Source organism: Ylistrum balloti, unplaced genomic scaffold (assembly GCF_031769215.1).
Source record: "Ylistrum balloti isolate Yb309-2 unplaced genomic scaffold, AGI_CSIRO_Ybal_v1 Utg371094, whole genome shotgun sequence".
NCBI classification, from domain to species: domain Eukaryota; kingdom Metazoa; phylum Mollusca; class Bivalvia; order Pectinida; family Pectinidae; genus Ylistrum; species Ylistrum balloti.
In genome coordinates, this window is record NW_026782603.1 from 85,588 (window position 1) to 106,167 (window position 20,580).

Below are 20,580 nucleotides of genomic sequence, written 5' to 3' on the forward strand. Positions count from 1 at the left end.
ATTGTCCCCTCAAATGTAATGTTTCAATTTAAATGTTAAATATGGAAATAAAGAAGACTTTTCAATGAAGAAAAGTAAAAGATGAGTAATTTACCTGGAAATTTGTGTACTTGAACTGTAACAATCATGATAAATATGATAAATAAATGTGTTTAATATGGTATCAAAGCTCTTCCCAGGTATATTAACATGCAATAATTATGGATAACATGTCAGTCATCCTGAAACAGGTGATATCAGAATAAAATCCATACAGAGGTTTACAAAGTCTTTTTATTTAACAGGACAAACGCTTACTTAATCAGTAGCTTTATAATTTGGTTTTAGGTTAGCAAGAACAAAACCTGGGTAGAACAATTGAATACAGAAGAAAAAAAAAACATAATATGCAGCTCCGGATATATAATTAATGCTGAAAGTAATTTAAAACAAATTACACAAGACGTGCAGGGCCGATCTTACCCCCTGATCACTGTGCCCCTGTTGGAGCTTTTCTGTAAAACAGCTCAACAGTTGTGTGAGGGCAGCTTTCACTGCCCCCCGCACACTGTGTGTGCTAGCGATGTAGGTATCTATGTAGACCTGTCAACACATCACATACATTTACATAACCCTAGTAAAACTGTAAAAGACTCCTAGAAAGGACATGTACTACACAATTCAAAAATATGTATATTTTGGATTAACATACATACAATGTGCAGGAAGTACCTGTGTACAATACACTGGGAATGTATATATGATATAGTGGAAACAGTGCCGTACAACATTTCAGGGATACAAACATATATACAATGATGTGATTTTGTCATTATAATAACCATTACCACAATCAGAATAAATACTGTAATAAATGAAATTAGTCTTGAACCAGAGAAATTGATGATTTCTAGATGGCCATGAATTTCATGTCAAACAAAAGTAATGGACATCGAAATTAATATGAAATTCATGTCTTTTATCACATGTACTTTTATAGTTTTTAATGGCTATGAAATAAATCTTTTAACCCCCTTTTAATGGTATAATTGAGACTAAATGCGCATGAATATTACTTGTTTATAAAATTTTAAATACAAATTAATGGTATATAGGTTTTCTAATAGGTTTATCAGATTCAATAATTTAATGTTTTGATTCAAATTAAGGAGTTTCCATATCTGTTGGTGTAGGCAACTGATTAATTATAAAATGTGGTAACAATTCCAGGAATACATATTGAACATGTCCTAAAAGTTAACAATTGATGTGATAATTTAAAATTAGTATGTATACACATTTTAAACACAGCTCTTTTCTTTAATATATAGAAGACATTCCTTAAGGAGGCATATAAGACACCTCAACTTAACACTAGTTCACTGGTTGTAAGCTTTATGGCTGAAGCAAACGTTACATGAATAACAATTCCCTTTTAAAGAGAAGAATGTCTTGTTCTTTCTTCACTTTTAGTTAAATACTGCAGCATTTAAGTAACTAGTTCAATAAAAGTCTTGTAACAATATCATATATTCTGATTTATCAATGATCATATCAAACTGGTCTGGATTTTCTTTCATACAGAATTGTAAGAAAGTAGCTATATATATATAATTATGTATCTAAATATGGCTGTGATGTTTGATGTTCAAGTTACATTACTGAGTAGGTACTACCTAGGTTTTCACTGACCAGACCAGAAACAATGAGTAGCAGAGGTAATTCTGAAAACAGGTGTTAGAAGTGTCATTTAATTCATACTGGCTGATTAATTGAGTCTATCAAAAAGTGCATCTTACCTCAGTTGTCCGAAACAAATCAACCAGAATCACCTCCATTTTAACTACATATCTAGTGACATTTATGAAATTCCCATAAACCTGAAGTGAAAGTGTTTACAAAATTGTTTACCTGAGAAACTTTAGTGATCACACCTGCATTCATACACCAAGCTGTGGAAAACGTCATCTTCAGGAGCAACTATAACAGAGAATTTGAAAAGTGACACAATATTAAAATAGGTTATCATACCTTGTGTTACTAATACCATTTCAATACTGCTGGAGATCAACAAGTCACTTGCAATATTAGTGACAAGGAATGTTTTGATTAAACATATCCATATATATTCATGAGGGACTGTACAACTTAGTAGTCATTGTATAATTTTGTAGGCAGAAACCTTAAATACAGTTAATCAGCACTAATTTATTTTCTAACTTCTTACGACTGGTCAGAGCAACATCCTAGATAAAGAAATCTTTCATGATGATCACAATGCCGTCATATATAATTCATTATTTTTCATTCTTGTTTTTTTTCAATCATTTTTCAATCTTTCTCTCTACTAAATTTTTCACATTTGCTTGTAATCAATAGTTCCTCACTTTTTCTTATATTCCATGACTAAAAAGACAAAAAACATTACTTTTCCAAATATGAATGTTCTATAGATACAGCAACGTTGTCTTACTTAGAATTAAAGTATAGCCAGTCCAATTGAAAATTTTAATTACTATACTGCAGGTCATGTCTGAATTTTAGTCCTAAAACATTTCTGAATAAATATCATCTATCATATTGATTTAATGGATAAATTCAGTTCATTAACAGGAGAGTTATCTGTACCTCTCCTTTATTCTGTATATAGAAAAAGTACAAGTCAAGTTTACTCTACCTGGGATGAAATTATGGAATTATCCATCATCTATGCATACAATGCTTGTGATGTTTTTAATTTACAAACATTCATGAAAGGTTTTTGAAATGTAGTAAAAACACAAAAAGACCGGCCACTGTAAACTACCTTCTATACTTTATTGATACTGTGTAAAAAGAACGACTTTGTGATGTCAAAAACCCACCAATAATACAATCAAATGTGGCCAGTAACTAGAACAGACTCAAAACATGTTTTTAGATTCAATATACCTTCATGATTTCCACCTGTGTGTCCTCTGGTAGGGAAGGAGTGCTGAACACAGTGTTAAGTATCTGGATAGGCAGCCAGTGTTCCTCCTTGTCACTCTCCATACTTGACTGGAATTTCTCATCCTTCAGTATTTGCTGGAATACCAAATTTGTTATAATATAATATAATGTTGTGAATTCATTAACATCCCATTCTTATAGCTATGAATGGAATTATAAATACAAACTCATCTGAAGTAGTCTCATCTTCTGTTGTGAAGAAATGACAGCACTAGAATGATGTCGCTAAATTCAACCTGTTAATGATTGTCTGTGAATAATAAGTGACCTTGGCCTTAGAGAAAATGTCCTGGTTGACTACAATATAAAGATTGTACAAAAGACATACAAGTGAATATATATCAATATAAAGTCAGAATTAAATACAGTTTCTATAGGCAAATAACGAACTAAACTGTATCATACAACTGTTTGATTAAAATCCCTTCTGAAAAGGTGTTGTTTGAGTAAAGGCAATGACTAAGGATATGTCACAATATAACAGACTTCAATAACTCTATAGGTTTTCCCATAAAATATGGAGACAACCAATGGTGCCAATAATGACTATGACCTTGAAAATCTTGAAACCCAAAATTCAAGCAAGTCATGTTCTTAATTTCATATCAAAGTGATCAAAATGCATAAAGAAATTAAGTTGCATGTAAGCTTGTAAAGACATTAGGGATGACACTGGGTTGAGATTTTCCCAAAGTATTGTCACATTCAATCTTAACAAAGAAAATGTGATCCAAAATCTGAGTAGATTTAGTAGTTCTCCATTGATGGATTCCTAAGGAATATAAGATGAAAGTGGAGATGACTGGACAACATCCACTGAAAAATGTCAGCAAAATTTGTTAGTTGATTTGCTTGGCATACTAGATATGCCATCATCAGAACAGTGTCACAATTCGAAAACATAGGACTTACTTTAGGTATGTTGTTGTAGTGTTGATGCCTCTGTCCAGTAACTACACATGTTGTTTACACTTAACATATAATAGAAAAAGTAATGTAAACAACATGTGTAGTTTTTGGACAGAGGCATTGACACTACTACATTAGTCCTAGTACGTGACAGCAAACCTACATGTAGTATGCCAAAACATGTCAGCTAATATATTTTGTTGATACCTTATGAAGGATGTTATCCTGCCATCTCTAACTTCATTTTACATTCAAGTGTTATCTAAATTTATTTAAAAATTTAAGTTGCTACAGAGAAGCATATAACACTTGATTAAGAATAGAACTGGATGTGAGGACCATGAAATAGAAAAGGTATGACATAAACAAATATTTTTTTACCTGTATTCCCCCAACAGCGTATGTGGCTAATTTCTTTGTTTTAGATTCTAATGCCAGTTGCAACGGTTCTAAGCACTTTTCTCTTAGAACATACGCTGGAGTCTGTGTAATCAAGGTAGGGTTCTCAAGTAAGTCTGAAAATAAAAAAATAGCAAATACTAGTTTGTTTTATAACTTATAAACTGATACAATAATATTGGTAACATTTAATATGTTTAAGGTTTGATATTTACCTAGAGCTGTTTGAGAAGCTTTCCTGATTCCTGCATGCTTTTGAGATGAGGCATCTTTCATCAGTTGTGTTAGCAGATCCTCCATTGTGAAGTGTTTAAAATTAGGATACTGATTTATATCCAGTTATTATATCTTTTAACATTTGTCATTGCCCTAATACACCTGAAAAGGAAAACTGTGTGTAATTAATCAATCAATCAATCAGTTAGGTATTAAAACCACAATATTAATATACATACATAGGCTCACTTTGTTTATATAATTCATCAACATACATGTATATGGAGTATTTATGTTTGATTGTTCTTTCATATATTTTTGTTTCTGAATCAGACAGTAAAAATATGTCAATCACCATAATACAGAGGTCATTGGATAAAATACTCATCAGGTAATCTGCTAGAATTCAGCAATAAAAGAAAAAACAATTGTTTATGTTTGTGATGCCTCTGAACAATCAAGATTATGGTTGACCTTTCCTGTCTACTTGTTAAAGCAATTGGTTAGATTAAGATTCTTTAGATGAGGTTGAAAATACTGCCTCAGAAGGGCTGGTTACTGCTTTTTCAACTTTGAACATTTCCAGTTTGGCTTATTTTCATTGAATTTGACTAACTCAGATTAAGATGGGAGAATGCCCTTGGCAGGACAATAATATGTCATAGTAATAATTCACTAACTGAAGTCAGTAATGCAAAGCACTTGGACAACAAAAACATACAAGTACATGTATATAATAAGGCCAGCAGTATCAGAAAAAATAATATTATTCAATTTCGGCAAGATGTTTGCCATCTTAATCATCTTCCCCTTGGGTTGAGATTAATAGAATCTTTCACCTTCTTTAGGGTGAGATAGGAAGATCTTCACCCTAGGTTGAAGAATATTTTGTTGTCAAACACAAAGCTTGTCGAGTGTTTGACAGCTTAACAATCTTCCCCTCAGGGTTTAGATCTCCTATCTCATGATCGCCCTAAAGGGGTTGAATTTTTTTTTTATTTCTCTAATCCTGTTTTCCTTTTCCAAATGCAAGACCAGATGTATTATTATACTCTTTATTATTCTCACATTGGGAAAACGCATGGATTAACCTGTCCAGGGTAAGAGAAATCCCAATCTCCAAGGAGGTGAAAAAAAACCCCAAAAAACAATGAATTAAATGGATATATAAAAAAATGCTACATGAATCAATCAGAAAATACTCAGCTTTTTATTGCCACTTATTCACATATTGGACAAAATGTGATATACATTATATAGTGATATACAACCTATGGTGGTATGTATTACTTAAACATGCATTTTGTTCTATAAACATCAAAATTAAATTGTCACAAAAAGCTAGCAGAATTAATCTGATTATTCTCAAGCTTTCTACAGCTGCTTATTTTGAAAAGATTGGTTATGTAACATTGGAGTAAAATGGTTTATATACACAGCAAAGCTAGTTAACTTGAACAAAGAGATATAGGCAGTGGCTTATCCCTCTATTTCATATTAAAAACTTTAGGTATTTCCTTTGCACTCTGTTACAACATAACATCATGTTAAATATATCATGGACGTCCTCATGTAGAAGTTGACAGCGCATGTCACCTTACTAACCTCTGTTAGAAGAGATTTTCCTTTAGTCCAACTGTTTAGTGTTTAGCTAGAGAAAGAGGGTCGCTAGTTCGAACCGTGGTGGGTGCAGGCTAAGTGGTTTTCATTATACCAATAACAATTATAATGCATCTTAGATATTGGATTCTTATATCATTGTAGGGTATAGAACTGCTAGTTGACAGCTGCTGAAGCCGCGAAGACATTACCAGAGCATATGTTAGTCTAATTAACTTAAATGATTGTATATGTTTAAATTCCTTTTTGAGCGAACATATTGGCTTTGACTGGAAGAAGATATATACATTTTTTCTCAACTTAAAAAAATCTTACACGTCAGCTTTCTCAGCTCTCTTCTTTCCAGGTTTTTTACAACTCGACATCAAACGCGGCCGCTTATATACTTAACAATATAAATAATAACACCCACGCACCAAAACTTTTTTTTCAAATAATGAAATGAAATAACATGCGATGGTACATAGAAAAAACCTCTATGCATTGCCTAGCTTGTGTAAATTTGACGCTGGATAAAAGGTAAAATATCATGTGTTGTGCCGCTTATAACATTACTGAATGATGAAAGATGCATTCGAATGGAAAGTTGAATTGAAAGCATTTGGTGAACATTAGATAGCAAAACCAAACTTGATTCCCGATCATATATATGAAACAATCGTCCAGGATGAGAAGACTGGCCTCATAGATATATTTCCAATCGTTTCAACTGAAACATTCTTTGTCATTGATTATCAGGGTTGACGTATCCTAATCCTTCCGACATCGACCAACTTCTGCTTTAACTCGTGATCAGTGACCTGAAAATCTACAAAGTATTAGTGTTAAGGCTGATAGGTACATTTTCCAAATGCACCTTTCCATATGAGTGAGACTGTTAATCATTTCCATAGCTAGACATGTTGCTGTATAAATATACGATGCATTCAACTGTAGAATATTGTTAATAGTAGCAACATTGAAGATTTGACAGCTTTCAATAGCGGATTTACAAACGAAATACTGGACTGTGGAGAACAAGTGTACTGTTTTTCGTCGGAGTGGTTTGACAACAATGTTACAAGACTGTTGAAATGTATGTTAAGACATAGTTTCATTTATATAATGTCAATATGTGCTTAAATTATATGTTTTATTTGTATCACAAATGGAAGTCTAAAGACTTATATAATTGCGTTAATGCTAATGACTAAAGACTTGCATAATTATGTAATGCTGTCATTAGGATACTGTAGGTTATGGTAACCTGAGTTTTATGTAATATCCTTGTTCGGCATTGATTTTTTTTAGCAGGAGTGGTATTTAAATGTGTAATACAGGATACATCTTTGTGATAAACAACACGTATGTATTATTAAGCTTCTGGCTCTCTGCTGACATTTTTTCTGACATTTTTTCTTTCTTTTTCTTGATCACAGACCTGATTCGGCAAACCATTGTACATGGTAGTGAACGTGATGATTCAAGCAGTGAAATCTAGAAAGGATGGGGTGTTTATCAGACAATAGCAACCAGGAGTTACTTTCTGCCAATTATACTGAACATGGTGATGAGAACCAGATCTGTGGGAACAAATGTAGCCAGCTTATCAATGGAGCATACACAGCCCTTAAGTCAAGGTTAGAGGTGTTGCAAAATTCATATTAATTAACAATTTTCTTTTCCTTTTTTTTTCTTTCAGTATTTGTGAAAAGTTAAAATCCTATAAAATGGGATCTATTGCATGCTTTGAATTGTTGGAAAAGAGGACTTGGAAATCTTTCAAGATGTAAATATAGTCTGTTGAAAAATATTATTAGGGATTATAGATTTCATACGTCTTACCTAAATGACTACATAAATATACAAAGTTTGATATCTTTGTAAGATTGCAGTTTAAGATACCCTAAATTATTACCGAAAGATGACTTCTGAATATTTACATATGTGACCGTGGTAAGATAGTAGCCAAAATATATTACTCAACTAGAGTGAATCTCTCTTTAGTTTGATCCGTTGAATGTCAGATTTGTAAACCAGGGTTCCCATATTTGAATCCTAATGGAGGCAATGAAATATATAATGACCTCCGTTACAGATATTGATGGGTATTTCACCTCAGCAATATCATATCATATTGAGCAATACATTTGAATATTTGAGTCTGATGTTTTAGCTGTTAAGATTAAGATAGAAATATTGTTTGTTATTTTCAATTTTTTCGTTATGATGATAATCTTATCTTAACCTTTGACTTAGGTATTTCTGGAAAGCTGTTTTATTGGGTCAGTTTATATCCCTCCTTCTGTGTGGACTAGCAGTCACCAGTGGTCTTCTGTCCAACCAAGGAGTTAATATACCAACTGGTGAGTTTATATAACAACAGTTAACCATTTAGTAACTACTTTAACTATTTACTCATGTAATCCAACAAGAGGGGAGACTCCATGATTGCTGATTTGGCCACAACAGACAAGTTTGCCATAGGACTTTACTGAGAGGGACACAGCTCAGTGGATGACCTGTTCATAGTCTGGAACATCTTTTGACAAATCTTTAAGTGTGAATGTGGTACAATACCCTGACAACTAAACCATAGAAAAGCCTTATATTAACTGCCAAATGGATTAAGTGTCCCATGCTTCTCTTTTGATAACATTGAGAAGATTGATTACGATGAACATTTTATGATTTTGCTTCAATCACAAAATTAGCAAGAGTAATAAGGTTTATAGTTATCACATCAGTTATTAATGAGATAGATTAAGTGTGATTGAACATAAGTGTTGACTGTGAAAGTGGGAACAGCTCATTCTAATGATTTTCCTAGGAATTGGGCATTTTATACTTCCTATGGCAAAGACAAACTAAATTTTCTCTCATCATACTTCCTGTGACAAAGGCATGCTAAACCTAGCTCACCATACTTCCTGTGACAAGGTATACTAAATGTAACCCTGGTAAAATACTAGTCACAATATACTTCTTGGCTCGAGAGAACTTCTCTTTAGCTTGATTGGTTTAGCGTCAGACTAGTAAGCCAGGGGTACTAGGTTGGATTCCTAGCAGAGGCATTGAAATAAATAATGACATAATGACCTCTGTTACATTGCACCCATGTAGGGACCCGGGAATGGTACTAAGCCATGCCCCACTAGCATTGCTATAACCCCTGGAAAACTGAGGATAAGTTATTTCCTAGAGGAATATGTAATCATGGTAAAATACTAGCTGCAATATACCACTTGGCTCAAGAGAACTTTTCTTTAGCTCAATTGGTTGAGGGTCAGACTAGTAAGCCAGGGGTCCCGGGTTCGATTCCTAGCGGAGACATTGAAATAAATAATGACCTCTGTTACATAAACATATGTACTAAACATAACTGATCGTACTTCCCATTGCAAGGGCATACTTATTATATCTGATCATACTTCCTAAGGCAAGGGCATGATACAGAGGATCTTAATTGAGTTTTCATTTCATGTGAATTTTTATGAAATGGATCTTGGAAGTTTTTATTATTGTGAACCTTGGCAAGCAACAAATAATTCTTTGACATGAGGTTCATCTAATCTGTTAAAAAAGTTACATTTTGACAGGTTTTAAAGTCAAATTGTGGAAGACAAAATTTAACCGAGACAGTCATATTGTTGATTCATTTCAATTCATGACATAACGTCATTGTCTGTATCATCATATCATAATCAATTTCTAACTGGTGCATCATTGAAAAATGCTCCAAGGTATATTACACAAGGGCTGATTGAGAAGTTTTGAGTCTTGTATTGAAGATGTTAAGCATTAGATGCCCTTTTTTTCAGATCTACTATTTCCTGACTATTTAAGACTGTGTGCCTGAAGACTGGTGTCTTTTTGGTCAGTTGTTGAAGAGGTAACACTCTAAAGTAAACAATGCATGTGACTGTTGTAAAATGAACAAAATTGCTGAAAGAGCAGTGATTCAATATTTGCTTAAGAAAGGTGTAGTACCTAAGGATATCCATACTGATATGGTAGCAACACTAGGGAATGATGCCCCTTCATATGCTACAATGAAAAGGTAAGTATGGCAGGCAGAGCCTTGAGAATGATGCCCATCCTGGAAGGCCTGTCACTGTTACAACCCCAGAACAGGTCAATAAAATCCATAATTTTGTTATGGCTGACAGTCAAGTTACATAGAGAGAGATAAACCCAGTACAGTTCAGGTTTCACAGGAAGAGCACATTAAATTCTTACTGAAGATCTTGCATTGGGAAAGCTCTCAGCCTGTTGGGTAACAAACTTCTGAAAGTGGATCAGAAGAACATCAGGCAGATTTTGTCACATGCTAATCTGAACCTGCTAATTTTCTGCAGAGGTTTGTGACTATGAATGAACCATGGGGCCATCATATCACCCCAGAGGCCCAAACAATAGTCTAAAAAATGAAGGCAAAGACTGTTCCATCAGCTGAAAAGGTATTGGCCTAGGTGTCCTGGGATGGTGATGGTATTCTGATGGTAGATTAACTGCAAAAGGGACAAACAATCAATGGCACATTTTATGCATCACTTCTTAGGCAGTTAAGAGAAAATATTAAACTCAAGCGCTGCAGAAAACTAGGTAAAGATGTGTTGAGGAAATAGGTTGTCTACCCTGACAGTGTTACAGTGGGTTATTTCACTCTGTGTTATTTGGCCATAACTCCACTTTAAGTGGGAGTCTACAGGTGTTGTCACCCTTAAGGAGGAGAGACACAAACATGCCTTATTAATAAGTGGAGTGAGAATTAGAGATCTCAACTGTAGGGTTCTTGATGTAGAAAAATCTATCACCAATTTTACTATCAAGGACGCCCCAATTGAATAACCTGATAGCTTGCTGTACACAGCATTGTCAGAGTATGGACATCCAAACCAGGGCAGCTTCAAAAGAGGAAAAATCAAAGGAACTGACATAGAGACAGGAACAAGATATATACAGCTTGTGAATGCTAAAAATATTATTCCTAGAGAAACAAAATTTGGGCGATTCAAAGTCAGAATGTTTGCTGACAACAACAGAACAGAGTGTATTTACTGTGGTCAAACTAACCATCCTTTTTACAAGTGCCTGAGAAAGCTTAGAATGGGACAACAAAGGCAGTGTTACATGTGCGGTAGCCCAGCACACCTGGCCAGGAACTACTCAGGTAAGGACAAAAATAGCACACAACGTCAGAGTACAGGTGAACCTCTACCGGAGAGTGGGGCTCATGGCGGGGAAAACATTATGTCTCAATCAAAGGAAGATGGCACTAACAATACTTTAGAGGAGATTAGAGAGAACACAAATCCTGAAAATTACTCAGATAATGGACCACAACCTTAATCTACACCAATGCCAAAAACTGAGGAAACCCCTACCATAACAGCAGTTATTCTTGGGGCTTCTAACTGCAAAAGAATGTGTATAGAGAATCCAAACACAAAAATCATCACAAAATCCGGTGTGACTACCACTAGAGTTCAGGAACTTCTTGGCTGGTTGTGACAAGGACGTAAATACCAATGATATTCAGGAGGTTTTTTTTTAGTACTAGGAACAAATAATGTGTCTGGCAATAAAAGTGATGCTGAAACTGTTGAAATTTCATTTACCAAAGCTGCAGACAGTATCTGTGCTTTCTGCCCAAACGCGCATGTGTACATTTCCAGTATAAAACCAAGGAGAGGACAGTCCAAACATATTGAAACCTTAAACAATACAGCAAAGTCGGTGAACTCTTTCATGCAGAAATGGTGCAAAAATGTTAAGCGAGTGAGTTACTTCGAAATAGACAAACTATTCCTAAATAAGGATGTCCCCATCAAAAGGCTCTATGACCTGAATGACACACAGTGGGTTCAAATTAGTTCTCAGGGAGCTGAAATGATCTTGGCATCCTATAAGGGAATCTTAAAACAAAGTAGGAAGTGAAACCGTAGTGATACTACACTCGACAATCCTTGATGTTTGGAGAAGGAGAAACTAAGACTAAATATGCTTCACATCTAGGAGAAGTAAAGATGTGTTGTTCCACCAGGACAACGCCCCTGTTTACATGTATGTTATTGCCATGGCTGCAATTAATGATATATTTCCAAAATTGAGAAAAGGCCTTTTCCAGTACTCTCTTTTGGTCAGATGATGACGTCATACATGCAATGGAGGACTTTTTGAACAGTTAAAGAAAGGATTTCTTTAAAAGTGTCATTGAGGCCATTAAACATTGCTAGCAAAAGTGTATAGATACTTATGGGGATTATGTTGAAAAAGAATGCAAAGTTTCTGCCAAAAGTCAAATCAGTGATTGTATATGCAAAAATATTATATTGTCCAATTCACTGGATAACCTGCAAGATTATGTGATGAAAACATATCTGATTATACATGGAAAGGGTATGATAATTTCATGTAGATGACCATATTGGTGGAAATGACTGCAAAGGTCATTGATTCCACATCACAGGCTGTCAATTAAGGTTGATTGTAAGATTAAACCAGGTGAAGATTATTATAATAATATCTTCAGTTTTTGACCTTAACTGCAAGTCAAGATCATCATAATGATTGTAGTCTATATCTTAATGGTGTGTCTGTAATTGTAGACATTAACATAGAAAAGGAAATGGTAATTTACAAGGGAAATATGTAATTTACAACATAGTTGGTATTGTTTGGTCTTTTAAACACAAAATTTTATCTTTCCTTTTGTGTAGCTCAATGTTTCCTCAACTACTTGTTGCTGTGTTTGACCTTCACGCCAGTCCTAGCTTGCCGCCGTGATGAGAAAAATCTCTGCCAGCGTTTGAAGACTTGGGGCTGGAAGTATCTCCTGATTTCTATTGCTGATGTGGAGGCCAACTTTCTGGTGGTCAGTGCATACCAATTTACCACTGTCACCAGTGTCCAGGTAGGTCAGGGAATCGAAGTTGTGTGTAGAATATTAAAACAATAACTTATAAAATTAGTAATATTTTATTGTGTAATAATATTTATTCCTTGTTCAATGTTCATGTATGCATGATAATTTCTTTCTTTAATGAAATGAGAACATATTACTGACCCAATAACTGACCTCCTGTGATTTCTTCTTCCTTTCAGCTGTTGGATTGTTTCAGTATTCCTATGGTTTTAGTGTTGTCATGTCTGGTCCTCCGTGTTCGGTACAAACCACTCAACTTTGTAGGAATTGTTGTTTGCCTTCTGGGTATGGGTGGACTGATACTTACCGACTTTCTGTCTGGTAATGTTGATGTCAAGAACACTGGCAAAGGTGAGTCAAGTTCACCTACTATTGGACTGTGAGATCAAAGTGTAGAATAGATAAAGACAATTAACATCATGAATGAAATAAAGAGAAGATTGTAAAAATGACTGCAAAAAGATCCAGCAGATGTTACCATTAGTACCTAAGGCACATACTGGCAGTGTCCATTGTTTTTGTTATTGTTGGGAAACATCAGTAATATATGTCTGTATCACCTGATCATTTCCTATCACTGAAGTAAGTGAAATTCTGTCTACAGTTTCTAAAAAATGACTCTTTTTGTATTGTTGAAGATTTATGGATTAAAACATCATGCTTATGTACAGTGTAACGTGCTAGATGATGTTCTGATTTGACTGTATTAATCCATACATCAGCTCATCAGCCCTGTACTGTTTGGTGTAGAACACATGACGTTGTAGTAACCCAGGAGATATATAGGGGAAGGTTGTTAGGTATCATTTTTGTATACAAAAAGTAACTTACTTATAGACTAACATCTGTTGTCTCAAATAGTGTGCCTGGTAATAAGCCCAACCACATTGTGGATAGTTTCAGAAGTCAAGCAAGCAAATACTTCATCATTTCCTTGTAATAAGTCCATCAACATTCTTTGAGTCAAAGATAATATTAACTTTCCCTGGCTATAGGGGTTTTGTAATATCATACTATCCTTGGCAATATTTCTTATGGTCTTAAGCATGAGTGAAAAATACTTTTTCATAAAAAACTGAGTAAACTGATATTACAATTTCATTTCAAATTGTTTTGTTAATTTCCATCAATGGTAGTTAGTACACAGACTAGTTAGAACTATACAAACCCTCTGCCTAGACGACTAATGTTAACAAATAGAAAATTTACCTGATTACATACCTTAAGCTGTTACATTCATATAACAGATCTTAGATTGTGATGATGCATTTATGAGAAAAAAAAATTATTTAAAAAAATAATAATGGTTAATAACTAAAACATTATATTCTGTTGACTGGGGTAAAAAAGAGGAAAAACAATTTTACCATATTCAATTCAACATCAAATACAAAATCAACAAATCTTTAGCACAGAATGCATAATCTTATATATTGTATGACCCAAAAAATGTGTACAACTATGAAATAAGATTGCTCAATCTTAATTCCACTGTTTTTATGGTTTGATCACCTGGAAAGCTAAAACATTGAAAACTGACTCTAATTTTTTTTAAGCACCCAACAAGGTCTTGGGAGACATGCTGTGCATCGCAGGTGCCTCCCTGTATGGTGTGTCAAATGTGGCACAGGAGTATGTGGTCAAGATCTATGACAAGGCAGACTTCCTCGGCATGGTTGGTCTTTTTGGAAGTTTTATCAATGGAATCCAGTTGTGAGTAAAAGCAAACATAAAACACTAATAATTATAATCATGTTATGATAAACCATTCATATTTAAAGAATTCCTTATTTACATATCTTATGATATCCATTGATGTCATAATGTAACCCAGTACCTGATTAGATTATTGGGTGCTTTCATATGTTTGTGTTTTCAAGTGAAAAGTCATCATCTTGGTTTCATTTTAAATTTAAAGCATCCTGAACATTTTAATTAAGTAAGTTTCAGTCCTGAATCCAAAATAGAATTTAGGAACTTCTTATTCTCAATGACTAAAAAATGTAGGGTTGCAATAATTGACTAACAGTAATAACATGCATGTGTTAAGGGTTTTAACATTTTGCTGAAAGTGACTCCACCGACAAATTCTTCTCTCATTAAGTTGTAGAACAGGCAAACATACAGACTCATTTTGCTCACTTGTTTTATAAAGCTATTTAGGAATTATCACTTTGTATTCCAGGCAGTGTAGAACATACCTGATACATACTTAAATCTAAACAATTGATAAAAACTTCCTTCATTGGTAAAACTTAATAACTCATTTTTTCCCCAGTGTTATCGTTGAACGGGACAGAGTCATGGAAGTTGACTTTTCTTCCTACCATGTATGTAAGTATCTTTCACATACAATAGAATGTATTCTTACATTAGAACCTTGTTAGTGCCCTGCATGGAAAGGCAGGTGCCCTGTATTAATTGTGATATCTGTACATCATCCTGTTGGCTGTCCATCTATCATCAGTCCTTTAACATGCAGCTATCATGGATTTTGAAAGATACAGTTTATTATTGCTGTTTCTTGAGTGGATCATTCTCAAATTCTATGAGTAACTTGCCTTTGGCCCCTTCTCATGCAGTGTCCACCTTTGGACAGATCAGAAACACATGATGGCCAACAGGGGGTCATCTATAATTTTGGCATTTGTACTTTGTAAATCAATATCTGTTTTTTCGAAAAGTATTTGGTTGATTATTCATTCCCAGACTGCATGTCTAGGTTTCCTTTGGTTTTTGTTGTGAGAAAAAAACATGGCCAAGAGGTGGCCATCTTGGATATTGTACTTTAGAGATAATTGAAGGATCTTTTGTTACATTACCTGTGTTGTTTTATTATTTATGTGTTCCACTAACTGTGTACAGTGCTTATTATTTTACAGTATTGCCTCTGATAGGCTTCACAGTGTTCCAGTACCTCTTGTACACCTGTATGTCTGTCGTGATTCAGCAGACTAGTGCCACTGCTGTCAACATCTCTATCCTGTCAGCTGATTTCTACTCTCTGTTATTTGGTCTATACCTGTTTAAATATGAAGTAAGTCCTGTTAAACCTGAAGAAAATTTTGTTTGATTTTATATACTGTAAGTCACTTATATTTAGGGTGGGATTTATTTTCGCGTGAGTATGTGAGGAGAGGTGATCGTGAATTCAAATCTACCACAATTATTTTTACTAGAATAATTCTGACTAGCATCTGTGATAGTTGGTAACTAATAACTGTCTAGAAGAGTCCATGCCTCTAATAGCTACCTATAAGGAATTTCAAGTAATTTCTAGATCAGTGTTCCAAAATCATGTGTTCACAAATATGTCTGAAGAGGTAAGTTGGCGAAATAAATTACTTGCAAAGTTTAAGTGATTCACAGTATGTATGGACCTAAAATAAAGTTTGCCTCTGGTAAGTGGGCCTAATTTTCCTACTTGAACTTTTTTTCTGGTGAAAATTCACTGGGAATGGATGTTTTCATCAAAAGCCTACGACAGTAAACATCTTCCTTTTTTGAAGGAACAGTTCAACAGATGACCTTTCAAAGTTGAACAGAACTGATGTCTATTAATGTTAGGTATTAAGATAGCTCTGCAATCTCTTGTAAATAAAGATCTTAGTTTTAAATAAAGATCTTAGAATTGAGTTATTTGTTGAAATGTCTGACACTTATTATTATATGAAAGCCTACCAAATGTTGATCATGACATTGCTCTTTTCTTTGTAGTTCCACATTCTGTACTTTCTGTCATTTGTGCTAATCCTCAGTGGATTAGCAATATATTCCTGTCAGTCAACAGAATCACAACTAGCAGACATCACCAACAATAATCCCCCCACAAGAGACTCCTATGAAGAAATGGAGGAATCAAGTGTGGACGACTGACAACAACTTATCCTTCCATGACCACCAGTGTTAATTTAAACATATCTATGAATTGATTGTGTAAATTTTCATTATATTTTAACCTTTTGAAACTTATTCTTTGGGTAAGGAATAATGATATTCATATGTGCTGGATTATAATTTTATTTTAACATGGGAGATTATTTTAGGTTTTGTGCAATTGTGCTGTATTAGCAAAAGTGATAAACTCTCCACTAATTCAAGATTGGTCTCGTTATACCACTTTGTGTAGTCAGGATGTTTTATATTGCCTCTAGATTACCTGATATATGATTGTATAAGCAGTTCAAATATATGTAATATATGCATTGTAGTTTTAAATTTTAAATGAGCAGTTGCGTTGAAGAATATACTAAAATCCGAGTTCCTCATTGTCATTATGTTTACATATCATGGTCAGTAATGAGCTATATACACACTTAAATTTGGAAATATGGGACTTCATATTTTTCAAAATAATGTTTTTGTACTAGGTTTGAAATTACTATTTGGACAGCCTTAAATTGGTGTCTTCACAGCTAAAACTAACTTCACAAGAAGTGTAAACATTATGTTCATATTGAGTATCTGTTTCGAGTTTGGATATTTTACTGTGACAGTGTTGTTAATCTTTAGACATTTATTCAAGAACAGATTTCTTATTCAAAGGTGTAGTTTGGGTATAAATTAATATTTTAGCAATTTTATCATTTCTGAATTGGTAACCATGGTTTTCACTTGTCAGATATTGAGGGGAAAGGTTTTGTACAATTTTCATTTCTCTCTTACAGTTACAACTTCTATGTTAGTATATATAACAATATGTACCTTTCAGGGATTTTTTTTCACAAATAGTTAAATACAAGCAGATTTTAAGAAGGTAGCGGTTTGACTGTACCCGATGTTGAAAAAAAATTATGTCACATTTTGGTAAGTTAGGTATTCACCGAAAGGTTTTGTGTGGTGTCTGGCATCTAAGCAGGATTATCAGTATTCAAAACAAGTTACACAAAGCATGGTAAGCATGGAGAACTGTTATCAGATTTAGTTACATTAACATACACCTAATCCACACACATCTCTACCTAAAAAACTATGGTTATTTACTGTATATCATCACGGGGAAGTGCAATGTATTTTAAGGAAGGTAGGAGCAATAATGGAGTTTTAAAAAAAACACTGTTTTCAATGTATTGTCATTGGAAATTTTAGAGGAAAAAAAGGGCAAGAATAGAGATAAATACTAAAATATAAAAGTATAAAGATCTTTAGCAGGCAGCTTGCTGCCTTTATGCAAATAAGTATCATTTTACCTGTAGCATATACATATGTATAATTCTGTTTCTTTCACATATATCCCATACAGTGTTGTGATGGTATATACCAAGTCTGGTTTTATTCCCTATTTGAAATGATTTATTAAGTAAGAGCTAAACAGTATCTGGTTGATTTTCAGTTTAAGCAATCATAGCAATTGCTGGTATGTATCTTTGAATATTGGAGTGTTGTATGAAATTCTTTACCAAGTATGCACCCTTTATGAAAAAAGTTATAACAATAATAAGATTTTTGACAGGTGCCTTATAGTAGGTATATATGATTTTATGGTGCTATTGAAATGTACAAATACATTGAGGTAAATGTATTACATTTACAAGCCTTTGTGTAACATCTAATTTTTTAAGAGATGATGTTCACCAGAGTGTTGTATATCTATTGTACACAATCCAAAGTCCTGTTCTTGCAACCAAAATTTGAATTTTTGTACACATCATTTAGATATTCCTGTAATTTAAGATCTGCTGATTTACACAATGTGGCATTTCTGGATAAAGTTAATATATATGTATGTAGCCCTTCTGAGTTATACAATGCAAACAAAGTATGATAGCTTTGTATGTACTCAAATTTAACACTTAACATAGTTACATTATCAAATGAGGTGTGAGAAAGTATTTGAAAGGATCGCTGTAGTAAATGTGATGGTTGTATGTACCATATGGTAGGAAGGTACACCCAAAGACAGCAACTGGCTCAAACATTTTGAATGTTTTACACAGCTAATTTTGCATCAAAACAGTGTTTTATATGATCTTTTGTATGTCACTGTCTGGATAATGATTGTTAAATCTGTAATTCGCCTAGAAATAACAAATGCATCACAACATGATATGATCATCACATTTACTACAAAGAGGATGGTACACTGGGTATAAGCTTTAGATGTCCATACCTTAATTACTGTTGGTTTAAGAATGTACTTGGAATCTTTTCACATGGTTTTACTTTTACCTACTAATTATATGATAAAAATTTAAGATATAAAGTTACTAAAAAAATTACACTGAAATAAAATAGTTAGGGATGCACTGCTTATAACAATAAGAAAGCATTTGTAGATGTATATGTTGCTTAGGGTTTAGTAAATTTTCTAAATAACTTTTTAAAAAAATTGAAATCACAATTACACTGACCTAACAGTGTAGAAGGAGATGACTTAATAATGAAATTTATATAATAAAAGCTCTGATACCACATTATCTCTTTACATTATCATTTATCTTACAGAATATTTTATAAAGAATTAAACAATAATTTCAAGTGGAACATGCAAATTGTTCTACATGTCCATTTAATTGTTATATTGATCGATATTAAATACAATTCATTTAAAATTTTTAAAGTCTAGTATGATATTGTGTTTAGTATAATTGTGGGAAATTTACTTTTGTTCATTTAGAAATTTTAATTGTTTAATTGAAAAATTTTATTGATCATTAAATTTTTGTTTAATTATGAAAATTGTTTTCAAGTCTTTTGTTTCCATTGAATGTCAGGTGTCCTGGCCTAGATTTTTGCTGCTGTGGATTGTTCATCATCTTGTGCCATCCACCATCCGTAAACTTCAGTGGATTTCAGCTTAATTTGGTCTGCAACAATATAACGAGAGGGGAATAATTTCTTAAGATCAGAAAGCTGAATGACCCCTAGGGACCTGGGGGTGGGGCCCCAGTAGGTTTACTCGAATACTTTTGCTTAAAAATGCTTCTCTTCCTATATGCTTGAACGGATTTCATTCAGATTTTGTATTTAGGGGTTGGAAATAATTCTCAAATTCAGAAAGTTGATTCAAACCCAATGGAATCTGAGCCCCAAAAGGGGAAATTAGACAATATTTAGTTTCAAAACACTCCTCCTTCTTGATGCCTGTGCATATCTCAATCAAATTAAGTCTGAAACATTATTGCAGGTAGGTTATCGTTTCTTAAATTCAGAAAATTGATTCGACCCTTAGGGACCTCGGAAATGGGACCCTACAATTTACTTAGACAATACCTTGCTTCAAAACGCTACTCTTCCTTAATGCTTGAATGGATTTCTTCCAAAATTGGTTTCAGATATCTTTTTAGAGTGGGGAATAATTTTTCAAATTCAGAATGTTGAGGGCCCCAAATGGGGATGTTTGACAATTTTGAGCTCCAAAATGCTACTCTTTAATGCCTGGGTAGATTTCAAGGGCACAATCATGACATCAGACTGGTCTATTTATCTGCTTCCTTCGAAATGCAAACTGCCTTGGATGGGGATTACTGAACCATGAACATTTTCACATGAAGTAAAGTGTGTTGTCTCTCAGACTTTCTTACCTATCATGGTCCATTCAGTGACGTTAGATTGTGACA

The 20,580-nt window shown here is 33.8% G+C and overlaps 2 protein-coding genes across 2 annotated transcripts in view; one reads left to right on the forward strand and one right to left on the reverse strand.

Annotated features, from left to right (window-relative positions):
* The window catches only part of LOC132560663 (brefeldin A-inhibited guanine nucleotide-exchange protein 3-like), a 29,641-nt gene extending 25,063 nt beyond the window's left edge, over positions 1-4,578 (reverse strand). Inside the window, exons 1-5 of the mRNA XM_060225330.1 lie at positions 4,494-4,578; positions 4,261-4,394; positions 2,911-3,045; positions 1,891-1,959; positions 463-582 (exon numbers count right to left, since the gene is read on the reverse strand). Of these exons, the coding sequence (XP_060081313.1) occupies positions 463-582; positions 1,891-1,959; positions 2,911-3,045; positions 4,261-4,394; positions 4,494-4,578 (543 nt within the window). The remainder of the gene's footprint in view (positions 1-462; positions 583-1,890; positions 1,960-2,910; positions 3,046-4,260; positions 4,395-4,493) is intronic.
* A 2,132-nt stretch (positions 4,579-6,710) lies between these two features.
* Positions 6,711-19,608, forward strand: LOC132560661 (solute carrier family 35 member F1-like). Its single transcript, XM_060225327.1, has 9 exons — positions 6,711-7,189; positions 7,533-7,733; positions 8,353-8,459; positions 12,816-13,009; positions 13,201-13,372; positions 14,578-14,734; positions 15,300-15,355; positions 15,904-16,058; positions 16,739-19,608. Exons 2-9 carry the CDS (start codon positions 7,600-7,602, stop codon positions 16,895-16,897), a joined length of 1,134 nt encoding a protein of 377 aa, XP_060081310.1. The 5' UTR covers positions 6,711-7,189; positions 7,533-7,599; the 3' UTR covers positions 16,898-19,608.
* Positions 19,609-20,580: the final 972 nt, after the last annotated feature.